Source organism: Sus scrofa, chromosome 13, assembly GCF_000003025.6.
Source record: "Sus scrofa isolate TJ Tabasco breed Duroc chromosome 13, Sscrofa11.1, whole genome shotgun sequence".
Taxonomy (NCBI): Eukaryota; Metazoa; Chordata; class Mammalia; order Artiodactyla; family Suidae; genus Sus; species Sus scrofa.
Window position 1 is genome coordinate 1,338,252 of NC_010455.5, and position 15,397 is coordinate 1,353,648.

General features: G+C 38.8%; 1 protein-coding gene across 4 annotated transcripts in view; it reads right to left on the bottom strand.

Annotated features, from left to right (window-relative positions):
- NEK11 (NIMA related kinase 11) overlaps window positions 1–15,397 on the bottom strand; it is a 290,466-nt gene that overhangs the window by 193,027 nt on the left and 82,042 nt on the right. For all 4 annotated transcript variants that reach the window (XM_021071329.1, XM_021071328.1, XM_021071326.1 and 1 more), the window contains 2 exons: window positions 14,218–14,282; window positions 12,866–12,992 (listed from right to left, as the gene is read on the bottom strand). In XM_021071329.1, coding sequence (XP_020926988.1) covers window positions 12,866–12,992; window positions 14,218–14,282 — 192 coding nt within the window. The remainder of the gene's footprint in view (window positions 1–12,865; window positions 12,993–14,217; window positions 14,283–15,397) is intronic.

The window sequence follows — 15,397 nt, forward strand, 5'->3', positions numbered from 1 at the left end:
GTTGTTGTCCATCTAGTCTTTTAGACATATTCATAAATGTATATTCAATGCCTAAGAGCATTGAGTCTGAACTGAATACGTGCAGGTTCAAATTTTGTGCTCCTGGTAACTATTTGATATTTTATTCATATTCATGTTCCTAATAGTACACTGTTTATAGAAATTTTGGAATTTATGTAATTATGTTACTATTTGTGGAATTATGGAATTATGTTTATGGAATTATGTTATTATTAAACAGAAAACTGCACTAACAGTGTTTAGAACATAATAAAAGTTTAATATATACACTAACCACAAAAAAAGGTAATTATCATGTCAGTACTTTTTATATTATAAAACAAAGTTATCTTAAAAAATAGAAAGAGGAGGGTAATATACTAATAAACTCATCAGACTGAACCAAACACTTTTATTTGTATGGGTATATGCAAAATATTTGTGTGCTATGAACTGCCTTAATGTACTTACTTATTTTCTCCAGAGAAGATTCTAATTCAAACCTCACGAAGTTTTCTTATACTGACACAATACAGCATTACCAGGGACTCTCAAGGTTTGCTAATTTCACCTGGTATCACTTATATGTGGAATCTAAAATATGGCACAAATGAACCTATCTACAAAACAGAAACAGACTCATAAAGAACAGATTTGTGGTTGCCAAGCGATGAGGGGGAAGAGAGGGATGGACTGGAAGTGTGGGGTTAATAGACGCAAACAATTACATTTAGAAAGTATAAACAAGGTCCTACTGATAGCACAGGGAATTATATTTAATCTCCTGTGATAAACCATAACGGAAAAGAATATGAGGAAGGAGTTCCCGTCGTGGCCAGCGGAAACAAATCCGACTAGGAACCATGAGTTGTGGGTTCGATCCCTGGCCTCGTTCAGTGGGTTAAGGATCCAGCGTTGCCCTGAGCTGTGGTGTAGGTCGCAGACGTGGCTTGGATTTGGTGTTGCTGTGGCTCTGGCGCTGGCCAGTTACAGCTCCAACTGGACCCCTAGCCTGAGAACCTCCATATGCTGCGGGTGCAGCCCTAAAAGGACAAAAGATGACCAAAAAATAAATAAAAATGAATGTATATATATATATACGTATCTATATATATATATAAGTCACTTGCCGTACAGCAGAAATTAGCACAACATTGTAAATAACTATACTTTGATTTAAAAAAATTAATTAAAAAAAGATTTGCTAATTTCAAACTCTCCTTGTATCAATGAGAAATCAAAGCTTAGAGAGAAGAAAGGTTTGCCCAGAATGGGACCATGTTAGATCAGCTTGTTTTGTATTGGTACTAGTTATCATTCAATGTTTCTTAAAAATGTTTTCTAAAACATTTACATTGGCTAACCCCTGCTATGTAACCTATTGTACATGTAATACTTGAACACAGAAAAAAAATACATCAAACTCATATGTCTGAGAGGTGGAGTCTATCAAGGCATGACACACTCTCTTGAAGATGACATTCAGCCCTGTGAGCTCAGAGTCTACTTTAGGACTTTGAAGAACAAAGCCAAACCATCTCTCCTGGCTCTGACAGGTCTGAAGGGTTAGATGGGAGCAACAATCCCTGACCCAGGTCATTTTGCATTGTCTGGGAGCAAACTTTTATATGGTCTCCACCCATAATACAAATGGCAACAAAAACAATGATAATCATAATGAAAATGACAGTTGACATTTTAAAAAGTATAGTTGATTTACCGTGTTGTGCCAATATCTGCTATACAGCATAGTGACCCAGTCATAAGTATACACACACATACACACACAAACACACACACACACACATTTTTTTCTCATACTATCTTCCATCAGGTTCTATTCCAAGAGACTGGAAATAGTTCCCTGTGCTGTATAGGACATCATTGCTTATCCATTCTAATGTAAAGTTCGCACCTACTAACCCCAAACTCCCAGTCCATCCTGCTCCCTCCCCTCCTCCCCCCTTGGCAACCACAAGTCTGTTCTTTATGTGAGTCTGTTTCTGTTTTGTGGATAAGTTCATTTGGGCACATTTTAGATTCCACATATAAGTGATATCACACAGTATTTGTCTTTGTCTTTCTGACTTACGTCACTTGGTATGAGAGTCTCTAGGTGCATTCCTGTTGCTGCAAATGGCATTATTTTGTTCTTTTTAATGGCTGAATAGTATTCCTTTTTAATATGTGCCATATCTTTTTAATCCATTCATCTGTCAATGGACAGTTATGTCTTAGCTATTGTGAATAGTGCTGCAATGAACATAAGGCTACATGTATTTTTTTGAATTATAGTTTTGCCCAGATATATGCCCAGGAGTGGGATTGCTGGACCATACAGTACTTCTACATTTAGTTTTCTGAGGAATCTCCATACTATTTTCCATAGTGGTTATACAAATTTACATTCTTACCAGTAGTGAAGGAGGATTCCCTTTTCTCCATACCCTCTCCCCACCATTTATTTGCAGACTTGTTAATGATGGCCATTCTGACATTTTAATGATGGTATTTACTATAGAGCATGTCTCCTGTTCTATGTTCCTTACATACCTAAATCTGAGAAGAAGTAACTATTATTATCATTCCCATTTTTCATATAAGGAAACACAGAATTAGGCAAAATATTTGAGCTTCCATATTGAGTGGATGGTGGGGCCAAGACTGCAACATAGGCTGCCTGGCTCTAGAGACTAAACTCTATGATATTTTCCCTCTCAGTGCTATATGTACCAGTCACGGCATTCCTAGTCATTAAGGATGTCCTTCAGTTAGAAATATTGGCTAGTCCTGATAGAAAACTTTCAGGCAGGGTCTGACTTTCCAAGATTACCTCAGGTCCCTTCTGGAACATAAGCCACCCTCAAAGGTCCCTGGGGCTTGAGACAAGCCAGGCAGAGCATTAGATCCTGGCAAATACAGAACACATAGACAACGAGACTCTCTGGGCAAAAGAAAAGGAAGGCAGACAAGTTAGGTCTTTGCTTTTCTGTTGCTTGGCAGGGAAAGAGGGTTAGTGGTCTATTAAACACAGTGAGTTGATCACAAAATCACACCCTGGTTTTCCAGAGACATAATTCTACCTGAGCCACATTTGATGAATGTACTGAGGTTATAAAAAGATGTGGAGTTATCTGCTAAACAGACTATGGAACAATTAAATCTAGAGGACAATTCAGTAACCAATTTTCATAGAAAATTATTCTCTTTTATGGAAATCCTTTCATCTACACTGAAAGCACACTGCTTGCCATTTACCTATTTTATTTTGACCTACTGATATTTGCTTGTGCTTGAGCACATGAAAAGACTTCATTTACCAACCAGTAACTGTGGAAAGGGTCCTGCTATGGTCCCAGTGTACCTGCCTTGAATGGGAACCAGTGACTGAAATATGAGACAATATGATTGTAGAAACTACCATGGCCCTTGGGACAGAAAATTTTTTTTTATTATCTTGCACAAGTTTTATAATCTATCTACTATGTACACTTTTTACTCTACTAACTCTATGTTTTTATTTTCGCCAGTTTCCAACCGGGCATTTCTACATGGGAATAAATACACTATCTCAAACTCATCACTTCTATCCTTTTCAAAGACTTTTCTCTTATTTGAGTCCCAGGTCTTAAATACGGCAATTCAGAGCGGCAGTGGTGGGGGAGGGGGGGTGCCGGGAGGTGAGTTGGAAAAAAAAAAAAAAAAAAAGAGGTACATTTTACTTAAAAGTCTGTGATTTGCATTCCTTTCTTCTTTCCAAAACACAGCCAACTGTGAAGAAGTAAGCAAATAAACCCCTGAGAGGATGAATGAGGCAGTGAAGGGAAGGCTGGGAGCAGGTGCGCACAAAGCAAATTACACCTGAATTCCACATACTTGCCATCTGTCCAAGTCAACCAGAACTGCCCAGAGGATTTCTGAAGCACACATTGACAATGAATTGCAAATGTAACTCCGGCTTTGTCTTGTCTCAAAGTAACTAAACTTACCCTTTGAAATCTGCCCTGACTCTGCAAAAAGAAGTCTATCCCATAGCAGTGCGTGACTCTAGTTAGGGAAGTTTAATGGATCTTCCAGAAAATATTCATTTGAAGTAATCAAGGACCATCCTACCATACCCATCTAGAAAAGAGTATATATAATTTGAGCAGCTGAACAGTCGGGTAATCGAAATTTAATATAAGAGTAGCAGGTTTTGCTTTAGTATATCAACATAAACTCAGATTAGATATGATGAATGACACTGGGCTGTTTGAACAAATCTTAAGAAGGGTATTATATAACAACTGTTTATTAAGGGCCCAGCATGCCCCAGAACCTCTCTCAGTTCTTCTCAAGCCTTAATATGCATACAAATCTCCCAAGGAATTTGTTAGAATGCTGATTCTGAGTATTTGGGTGAAAGGTGGCTATATTTGAAGCATAGTTTCTGAATCTTCCTTGAATCCCCATGTAAAACAGATGGAGCAGCTAGAGAGCAAAACTAAAAGGCAGGGCCAACATTTTTAACAAAGTTAGGTGGCAAGGTATCTCCTTGAATCTCAAGGTACAAGTGCATGGAGACAAAGCACAATTGCCACTGACCTGTACAGTGTTGGCATCTGTGAAAAGAAGCAGAGTCAATGGAGCAATTGAAGGACCCAAGAATAGAAGACCCTCAAAATGGTCAGATGGTACTCACTGAAAAGCACAGGGGGCCAATCTAAGAATAGCAGCTAAAACCGGCAAGGGTTCTGCCCAATCTAAAAGTCAGATGAGTGCAAGAAAAATCCAGGGTAAGGCCTAAAAGGGCTGGAGCAGAACAGCTCAGAACTATCCAGTAGAACTTTCTACGATGATAATAACCACCAGCCACATGTGGCTACTGAGCTGTTGAAACATGGCTAGTGTGTCTAAGGGACAGAATTTTTTAGAGTATTTAAAAGGAAAAATGAATGCATTCCTTCTGCCATATCATCCCAATCAATATACTATCATGTTTTGAGGGAGATCCATAAAATTTTAGAACAAAGTTTGGATGAGTTTCGTATCCTGCTTATGCCTACTCTTTCTAATTACTTTCTTCCACAGTTGAGCTGTACAATGTTTGAAGGAAGATCGGCTCATCTCCGCTCCCCGTCTCATGCCCTCCACACCTTAAGCATCTGTCCAATGAAAGGACTGAAGATAAGACCAACACCAGAGGGAGAGAGGAGAGCAGGAAGGTCACAGGAGAGAAGAAGAGAAAGTAAAAGGGAAAGATTGTTTTCATCTTTAGCTGTTCTTGGGGTCACGGCCACAGACTCCATATAAACCATAAATTTGGGAAATGTTTTTTTTTTTCCTTTTTAAGAATCATACCCATGGCATATGGAAGTTCCCAGGCTAGCAGTCAAATCAGAGCTACAGCTGCCGGCCTACGCCAGAGCCCCAGCAATGTGGGATCCGAGTCATGTCTGCAACCTATACCACAGCTCAAGTCGACACCAGATCCTTAACCCACTGAGCAATGCCAGGGATTGAACCTGCATCCTCATGGACACTAGTCAGATTCATTTCCCCTGAGCCATGATGGGAACTCCAAGTTTGGGAAATCAAACATGGACAGTGTTCAAAGCTGAGTGGAGAGTGGGTTGGCAACAGCAACGATGATGAAAGCATCCTTCTATGGCCAACTGTTATTCCTCAGGCCCTCACCACTTAGTGTCTGGATGTGGCAGCAGCACTGCCCACGTGGCATGAGATTTCATACTTTGAGTGAATGGCTGTATTCTAACGTTTCATCATCTTTCATGTCTCTGGTGGCTCTTTTAAGATGGACCAAGAGTCAGAAGTAGTAGAATATGCTAACAGGAGGCCTGCCTCTCCCCTGTCTTTTCTCCACCAGATTCTTCCGCAGCCCAGTCTGTTTTGATTCACCAAGTTTGGTATTGCTGTAAGACCAAGTCCCCTGATAGACTGCTTACTCTTTGCAAATATCCTCTTCCCTTCCTTTTCCAGAGTTGTGAGGGAACAGACTTCCTTCATGTTGATAATGAGGTTGGCCACATGATCTCCCCAGCTGCTGGTATGAGATATGAAGGGGAAGACTTCCCTGCAGGTGTGGTGCAGCCCCTTCTCTTTCTCTCAGCAGTGTTAGGTTCATCCAGATCAGGGACAGCCCGAGCCCTGACCTGGGACACTGGACCAGGAGCAGGGCAGGCTTGCAACCTGGAATAGAAGTTCAGGTAGCCTGCAGTCCTTGTGTAACATGAAGAGGAAATACATTTTTATAAGTACCAACATTTCTGGAGCACTTTGATATTGCAGCAAAGCTGACTAATGTACCATCCCCTTGTTGAACAGACTTCAGCAGCTTCTCATCTCGCATAAGGTGAAGTCTAAACTCCTTCATATAGCTCCATGGATTGTTTACCACATGAACCTCAACTCCCTCCTCTGTCTCATGTATCTATTACCACCACCAACCCTGCCACAAACACACTTGGTCCACCTTCTGGTCAAGGGACGTGAGCATTACTACGCTTCCACGTCCTTGCAGTTTTCCCAGGGTTGTTCCAGAGTCAGGGAAGGCCCAGATCACTTGCAACTACTTTTAAATTCTCAGTATATTTTCTAAAATAAAAAAAAATACCAAAATAGAGTTTCAAAAAATTATGATATATTAAAAATTTACATTTAATAAATTATCATTTTAACATATATAAACGCCTTTTGGAGATAATTTCACACACATACATTTGAGGCTCATTGTGAGTGAGCAGGCTGAGGGCAAATGGCTTTTCTGGCCCACCTCTTTCCCTGCACAGTCCACCTTCTCCTCTCTCAGGGGGCACCCCCCACCTTCAGTCACGGGCACTGGATCTTTCTGCCTAAAAGGCATTTCGTAAAGCTTTTCTCCATCCCTCCCCATCCTGAGCAGCATTATCCACTCTCTGACTGTAGCTGATGCCCTACAGTGAATCACTCACTTCTTTATACATCAGAGCCTTGTAAAATACCCCTTGTAATGCACTATAACAACACATGGCAGTTTGTTTATGCTTGCCAATCTTTTGAGGACAAAGACCAGAACTTAAATGTCTTGATGTTTTTTTTTTCTTTCTGTGAACATTCCACTGGCAAAAGGGAGTAAGGCTAAGAGAGCTGGACATTCTGGTAAACTGGCTTTCTGGGTGGAAAGGACATCCTTGATTGGTTGTATTTACTAATTTTTGTGAGGTTGAAAAGAGATGGGGATAGTGGAGTCTTAAGAGCTGGTCTGAGCTGGCTTCCACATACCATTGAATTATGGGAGTGAAGGTGAAATGGTGCTGGTGTCAGAAGTAGGTCCAGGGATGGGATGAACAGGAGAAGGGGAGCCAGGAAGACTGGAGGGAGAGTCAGAGGCACATGGAAAAGCTGCTGGTCCAGGTTCTCAGCTGAGTTCCAAGTTCTCAGGCCCCATCCATCAAGGCACCTATAAGTAGAGTACTAGACTGCCTTCCTGGCACAAGCCACTTCTTTTAAGTCACCTCTTGGACTTTTTAAAATAAAGAAATGAATAGTGTCAGCTTGTCATAATGGAGATCTAAACTAGAGGCAGCATCTCAACTCCTGCTTGATGTCTTCCTGATAAAGCCCTGTTCTAGTTACCACTGCTTCATAGCATTATCCACTCTCTGACTGTAGCTGATGCCCTACAGTGAATCACTCACTTCTTCATACATCAGAGCCTTGTAAATACCCCCTTGTAATGCACTATAACAACACATGGCAGTTTGTTTATGCTTGCCAATCTTTTGAGGACAAAGACCAGAACTTAAATGTCTTGATGTTTTTTTTTCTTTCTGTGAACATTCCATTCTGTGAACAAAACACCTCAAAACTTAGTGCTTAAAACAACAAGAGTCAGTAATTTTGCTGATAAATCTGTTCTCTCGGAGATCGACAGAAGGCTTGAATCTGCTCCCCATGGCATTTGCTGGGCAAGCTCAGCTGAAGCAGAAAGGCCCATATCCAAGTCACTCACATGACTTGCCAACTGGTGCTGGCCATAACCTGGAAGCTCAGCCAAGATTAACATCCAGAGGCCTTGGATTCTTCCATGCTGGTCTCTCAATGTGCTTTGTAAAGCTTCTTCACAACATAGTAGTTGGATTCCAAGAGCAAGGATCTCAAGAGAATCAGATAGAAGCTGTGTCACCTTTTATGACAGCTTTTTACTCAGAAGTCACCTAGTATCAATTTTGCCATAATCAAAGTCTTATCCAAATTAAAGTGAATAAACATTCACTAAATGAATAAACAAGCAAACAACAAGCCCCAGAGAGGTGGGGGAGTGTGGAGAATAAGTGTCAAGAGTTTCTACGATATATTATCTAAAATGTCCAGTTTTCACCAATTATGAGAAACAGGAAAGAATCATCCATAGACAGGGAGAAAATGTAGGCAACATAAACTACCTGAGAGGGCCTAAATGTCAGATTTAACAAAGACTTCCAAGCAGCCATTATAAATATATTTGACAAACCAAAGGAAACCATGTTTAAAGAAATAAAGTATTAAAAAGTGTCATATCAAATGGAGAATATCAATAAAGAGAAATTATTTAAAAAAATCAAACAAATTCTGGAGTTAAAAAGTACAATAACTAAAACAAAAACTTCCCCAGAGGGGCGCAACAGTAGATTTTAACTAGCAGACAAAAGAATCAGTGAACGTGAAGACAGACTGATGGCTATTATGCAATCTGAAGAACAGATAGAAAAATGAATAAAGAAAAACAATCAGGAGTTCCCGTCATGGTGCTGTGGAAATGAATCTGACTAGGAACCATGAGGTTGTGGGTTTGATCCCTGGCCTTGCTCAGTAGTTAAGGATCTGGTGTTGCTGTGAGCTGTGGTGTAGGCCGGCAGCAACAGCTCCAATTTGACCCCTAGCCTAGTAACCTCCATATGCCACGGGTGAGGCCCTAAAAAGACAAAAAAAAGAAAAAGGAAAGAAGGAAAAGGAAAGAAAGAAAGAAAGAAAGAAAGAAAGAAAGAAAGAAAGAAAGAAAGAAAGAAAGGAAGGAAGGAAGGAAGGAAGGAAGGAAGGAAGGAAGAAAGAAAGAAAGAAAGGAAGAAAGAAAGAAAGAAAAAACAATCACTGTTTCAGAGCATGTGGGAAACCAGGAGGCACACTAGCATACACACAATGGGAAGGCCAGAAAGACAGGATAGAGGGAAAGGAGGAGAAAAAGTACTCAAAGAAAGAAGGGCTGGAGCTCCCATGTAGCTTAGTGGAAAGAATCTGACTAGTATCCATGAGGATACAGGTCTGATTACTGGACTCACTCAGGTTAAGGATCCAGTGTTGCCATGAGCTGTGGTGTAGGTTGCAGACGTGGCTCAAATCCTGCATTACTGTGGCTGTGGTGTAGGCCGGCAGCCATAGCTCCAATTCAACCCCTAGCCTGGGAAATTCCCTATGCCACAGACGCAGCTCTAAAAAAAAACAAACAACAACACAAAACAAAACAAAACAATACTCAAATCTACTGTCTCTAACTGAAGTATTTTCCAACTCAGCTTCTGTTGAGGGAAAATAACACCAGTGTTCATTCCCCAGTGTCCAACAGCTTGCTCTGAACCCACACAAGAATTGCCCAGACCACAGGCTGGTGAGAGAATGGGCCCCCTTGTCCCTGACCTCTCTTCACTGGGGGGTAGACAGTGGGACTTCTGGCTGCCAACTACTTGCAGGCCCCACATTACCTACAGGAACTGCTGTCAGGTTGGCCTGTATTTCCCCCCTTCCTAAATCTTTTACCAGAAAATAAGCTTGTCTTCCTTCCCACCCTCTTCCCATGACTTCCCCAGGAATGCTCTTCTGTGAGGATTCTTTCTTAGTTCTTCAAGCCAAGCAGGTTCTGCTTCCTCTCTGATTTCTTCCACTTGTCCAAAATTTGGTCCAAGATTTAAAGCCTGACTCCAGTGTTGGGTATGAACTAGATTCCTCCAGTGTCCCCTGCCCCGTCAAACTCCCACACCACATCCCTGAGCAAAGCCCTGACAGCTTCCCAGTGTGCTCCAACGTCCTTACTGTCCCCAACAACATTCTCTCCACTTAAACCACCCAAAGAAGATAGCGCCATCTGGTGACCTCTCACAACAAGACAAATAAGGCCAACAGTGAAACAGTCTGTTTCCTTTCTGGTTAATTACAGCACCATTATTCCAATAGTATTGTCCTTTGTTTCTCCTACCAAAGTAATAAATTCTGACTATTCATAGTTTAAATCAATTTAAAGAGCCAACCTAAGAACCCAATTCATACACTACCTTTTTCCTGTGTGGGTGGGGGTGGGGTGGGAAGAATGTTCAGCAATTGTATTGTCCTCAGTGAACCTAATTATCCTAACTTTCCAAATAAATGTTTCTAAACTTTTAGAGCCTAACTCACTTTTAAGGAAGAGGCTTCCTGTACTTGACTGCTACAAATTAATGAATCCCAAAAGGTTGAAGCAGATTGCAGAAGGAGAATAAGATTACATGCAGCAAGTATTAACAGATGAAAATATATTACTATTATATCAATGCTTCTTCTTTAAGCATTATAAATAAATATGTACAGCTATTAGTACAAATTATTCATAAGCATTTCCAACTTAAGAAAATATTCCACAGTAAACAGATGCTATATACTGAGATTTAGAGGAAAAATTCTCAACTTCATTCAATCGAATTTTCGAAGCGTGTCTCCCAAAGATTACTCATCACACTCACATATCTGCCACTATAATTTATTGTTCTCTGTCATTCTTTCCACTTTAGGCTCAGCAAGAGACATTTCATTACCAGATAAGCCCATTTTGATTCAGATACAACTAAGGTAATTACTGAATTCATAATAAGGTGGTTATTTGGGGTCAGGATGATGATAAATCCTTAGCTTGTACTTGCTGAAAAGTTATAATCTCTGCAAGGAGAGCTGACCTAATGCTCACAAAAATATATGAGAATTTTCCTTAATTTTTACATTTGGGAAATTTTGGCTTTTTAAAGTTTTGCCTGAGTCAAATACAATTTTTGTAAGCCTAAAACATTACAGCAATACTGTCTGGTATCATTGTGATTCTTTATGCAATACTAGGAGCGGTTTTTTTAAAAAGAAGTAAGACAGGAAGTTCCCTGGTAACACAGTGGGTTAAATATCCAGCACTGCCACAACTGTGGTTCAGGCACATCACATGAGCCCCCCCAAAAAGAGGAAGTAAGACAGACACAACTGAAACCGAAGACTCTATGCTCATTTTCCTCTCTGTGGGTTCTGTTACCTCGGTTTTCTAGGAGATCCATCTCATTTGGCAAGCAGATGTAGATATCTATAGTTAGCTTTCTTCTTGTGTGTAATTCCAAAGACTTAAATGATGAGATTCATAAATTAATTTACTCTTAATTCAAATGACATGATGTAACATCTTTCTGAGATACCATGTAAGCTTAATCATGAGGAAATTTTACATTTAATACTATTTTTAAATGTCCATAATAATAATGAAATAAGAGAGAAGAGAGACGTAGGTACGTAATTCAAATGCAATCCAAAGCCGAAGACTGATTTCCTCTAACTGAAGAATGTTACTCCAAAAAGACCATGATTTCTCCTCAGGGACAGGAATCCTATCACTTTTGATTTTATACCTTAAGGGCTGTTATATAGCCATGGGCAAATAGTAGGTGCTCAATAAAGCAAAATTTAAAGAAACTCGTTCATCTGAACATAACTTTGTGGTTTTTGTCTGGTTCTGTTTTTGTGTTAAGAGGGAACTGGGGAAGGCTGTGATTGAGGAAGGATGATAGGTGAATTGGGAGAGACCACCAGTGTAGATACTAGTGAACAATGAAAAAACCCACTGAAGAACCCGAGATGTATAATCCCAAGAGTGAATTAAAGGGACAGGATGAAGGGGATCTGCCCTTACCAGGCCTCATGGTGACAGTGTTCTCTCCCACTTGGGAGAAACCAGAACAAGAACAGGATTAATGACTCTTATGAGAATCCCAGGGCATGAACCCTGTTGCACTTACTATTCCCTAACCAGAGAAAAGGTAACTTTCTACTTTATCCTCTTTAGAGGAATGAAGTGGGCACAATCTTTCACACTGCTCATCTTTGAAAGCTCAAAACTACTTAAGCTGATTTGCATACAATAATTATTTCCTTAATTAACAAGCTCTCAGCTAAATTGTCCTTTCGACCCTTAACAACCTGAAAATTATATAAGATTCCTCTTCAAAGGAAAGGAAAATTTCCCCAAATAGGATCTACTGCTAACAATAGAATACAATTTTCCACATGGCTTCTACACAGATTTAAACTGGTGAGAAATTCCTCTGATGCAGAGCTCAAAGAAGCTGAGAAATCTCAGATGCATCTATCACTGAAAACCCAGAATGTTTTTTTTTAAGTTTATCCTTCAAGCTAATGTCTTTAGTAAAGATTCTTAAGAGCAACAAGAAGATACAAAATAAAGTTATATATTCTCCACAGACATGGAAGTTAACCTTAAAATCAAATAAAGCATGGTGCTTAGAATTACAAATGCTTTATCTAATAGGCTAGCAGAAACATATCAAAATTTAATGTTTATGATACACTAAGAATTTTCTCTTGTGGTTCAAAAAGAAAAAATACAAACCAACCAGTTAATCTGTAAATTAAGAGAATTTTTGAAACGAATTTAATGGAACATACGAAGTTTCAAATCCAAAAAACCTTCTTTTACACTGGCCACAGAATAACATATTTAAAAGGGATAAAGTGAGTGGATGTAATAAGTAAATGAGCCAGAAAAACAAAATGCACCTTCTCTTGGGGCAGCAGATAAGTAAATCCCCTGGACCAGCACATGCCCACTCACCAGATATCCGACTTTGTGTCATAGCCTTGGTGTTTCAAAGCCTCCGGGCTCATATAATGGGGAGTTCCAGTTAAAGTGGTGGCTAGATCACAGGACCCCATTAGGAGTCGAGAAACTCCAAAATCCCCTTGAAAGAATAATTAATTCTTATAAATACTTTAAAACACAAAAATCAGCACTGGAAATTAACAACTGAGCGTCTAATTTGACATTTTTAACATGCAGTGATTCATACCACTTTAAAGGGAAAGAAATTTATACATTTTAAATTACACAATACTGGTGAATAGCTTTAAAAATAAAAGCCTTAAAAGAGAAAGAAGACTTTGGAGCCAGGAAAGTGAATTACATAAGCTAAAATTCTTATTTCTGGAATTATGGAAAACCACAACTTGAAATGAAAATCTATTTCAAGTCTGAATAACGACAAACGGAATGATTCTGGAAGTGCTGAATATGATCTGCAATTTTATCTGAGGGGGGTAGAGCATGTTCTTCATTTACAATTTAAAATTTTTTTAATAAAAAACCTGAGACTTTTCAAAAAACGATAAAAATTTGAATCCATCAGCTTTGGTATACTTGCCTAATTAGCTGCTTGATTTTATGCCTTTCCCTCTAGGAACATCTTACATTGAAGATCAAACAGCCCAGTAATGCTATGAGTAGAGGTACAATTCTAAAGGAGAACTAACTATAAAAACATTTAATGATGTTGTAACCGCTAATTGCCTTGTGATAAAATAAATGAGGGAGTGGGAAACCATAGTAATCAAACTAGTAAAATAAATCCAACCACTTGTTAGTGGTTAGTGCCTGACATGGACTAGGAACTCAAAAAATATGTGTATCTACCTAGTATATAGCAAATGTTTTGTACCTCAGTTTATATCAGATAATCAGAAACAAAATATAATTGGTTTTTTTGGTGGTTGTTGAGCTCGACCAAGTAAGAATAAAATTAAAGAAGTTCAAAATAAACCAATAATTATTCTAAATACTTTTAGGTAATTTATATCGTGATTTGATTTTTTTTTTTTTTTTTTTTTTTTTTAGGGCTGTGCCAGCAGCATATGGAAATTCCCAGGTTAGGAGTCAAATCAGAGCTACAGCTACCGGCCTATACCACAGCCACAGCAACACAGGATCTGAGCTGTGTCTGTGACCTACATCATAGCTCACAGCAACACCAATCCTTAACCCACTGAGCAAGGCCAGGGATTGAACCAGCATCCTCATGGATACTATTCAGGTTCATTACCAATGAGCCAAGACAGGAACCACCTCAATTTGATATATTAATAACAACTAGAAGAGTCTCTTCCATGGAACACATATTTTAAATAACTTACCGATTTTAAGAAGATTATTTTTCAGAAATATGTTCTTTGATTTCAAATCTCGATGAAGTATCCTCCTACAAAAGAAAAAAAAAAGATACACAATTCCATGAAAAATAAAAACTTTTAAAATCCAAATATAAATAATATATATGACTGAATGTTAAGTGACTCACACATAAATATACACTCCCAGAGACATATCTTTCATTGTTTAAAAGCTTCAAAGCCACAACATGTTCTAATTTCCCTGAGAAAATAGAGGTTTTAAAATAAAGGTTTTAAAGGTAGGGAAATATGTAACTGGGAGAAGGGTAATGTACTTCCAACTATTTCAACAGGCCAGATTTTATCTATATTTATAGCATGGTCTACATGGTACTATATCCAGTAACCATACACACAGCTCACGAGACAGTTATCACAAGGCTTTATAGTCTATTATATAATATATATAATCTATTACTTATAGTATACGTATTATATCTATTTATAACATTATATACATTAGAATCCAAATGTTCAGGTTTTATAGATATGTGGAAATAATGTTGATAAGGGTATTTAATAATAGATAACATTTAAAAAGTCCTACTATAAACAAATAATGTAAATTGTGTCAGTTAAGATTTTCATTCTGAAATCATGAAGAACTAGACAACTTGAAAACCTTTGCCTAAAAAGAATCTAAAAGTGTTAGCATATGAGTCTCTTCACATATCCACAGCTAGGCCCACAAGAAAATTAGCAAATCCTTGGGGATTATACAAAAAGAAATCTGAAAGCCTCAGGGAGCAGTAGGTGCTGTTTTATCAGCTGCTCAAGGAGCTCAGGACTCACAGGAGGTAAGACCTTGAGCCCATGTAATGTGGCGAGTTGGAACTAGTATAACTACATAAACTCAGAATCTTATATGTGGTCCATACCCTAAGTGACCATATGATTTAAGAAACATTCACTCACAAGTAAACAAAATGATAAGAAAGCTATTTGTATAGGTCTGAACTCTGAGTGGAGGAAAAAAAAACCTCCCTTCATATTTTGCAACAATGTCTCTGCCCAATCACATTTGGAATTCAAATATGCAATAGCTTTATGGCTTAAGACATCCCAAACCCAGAAATTAACATAAAAATTGGTTCTCAGCTGTTAATACCCTCTTGGGGCATCTGGCAGAAGCAAATGCAAATGC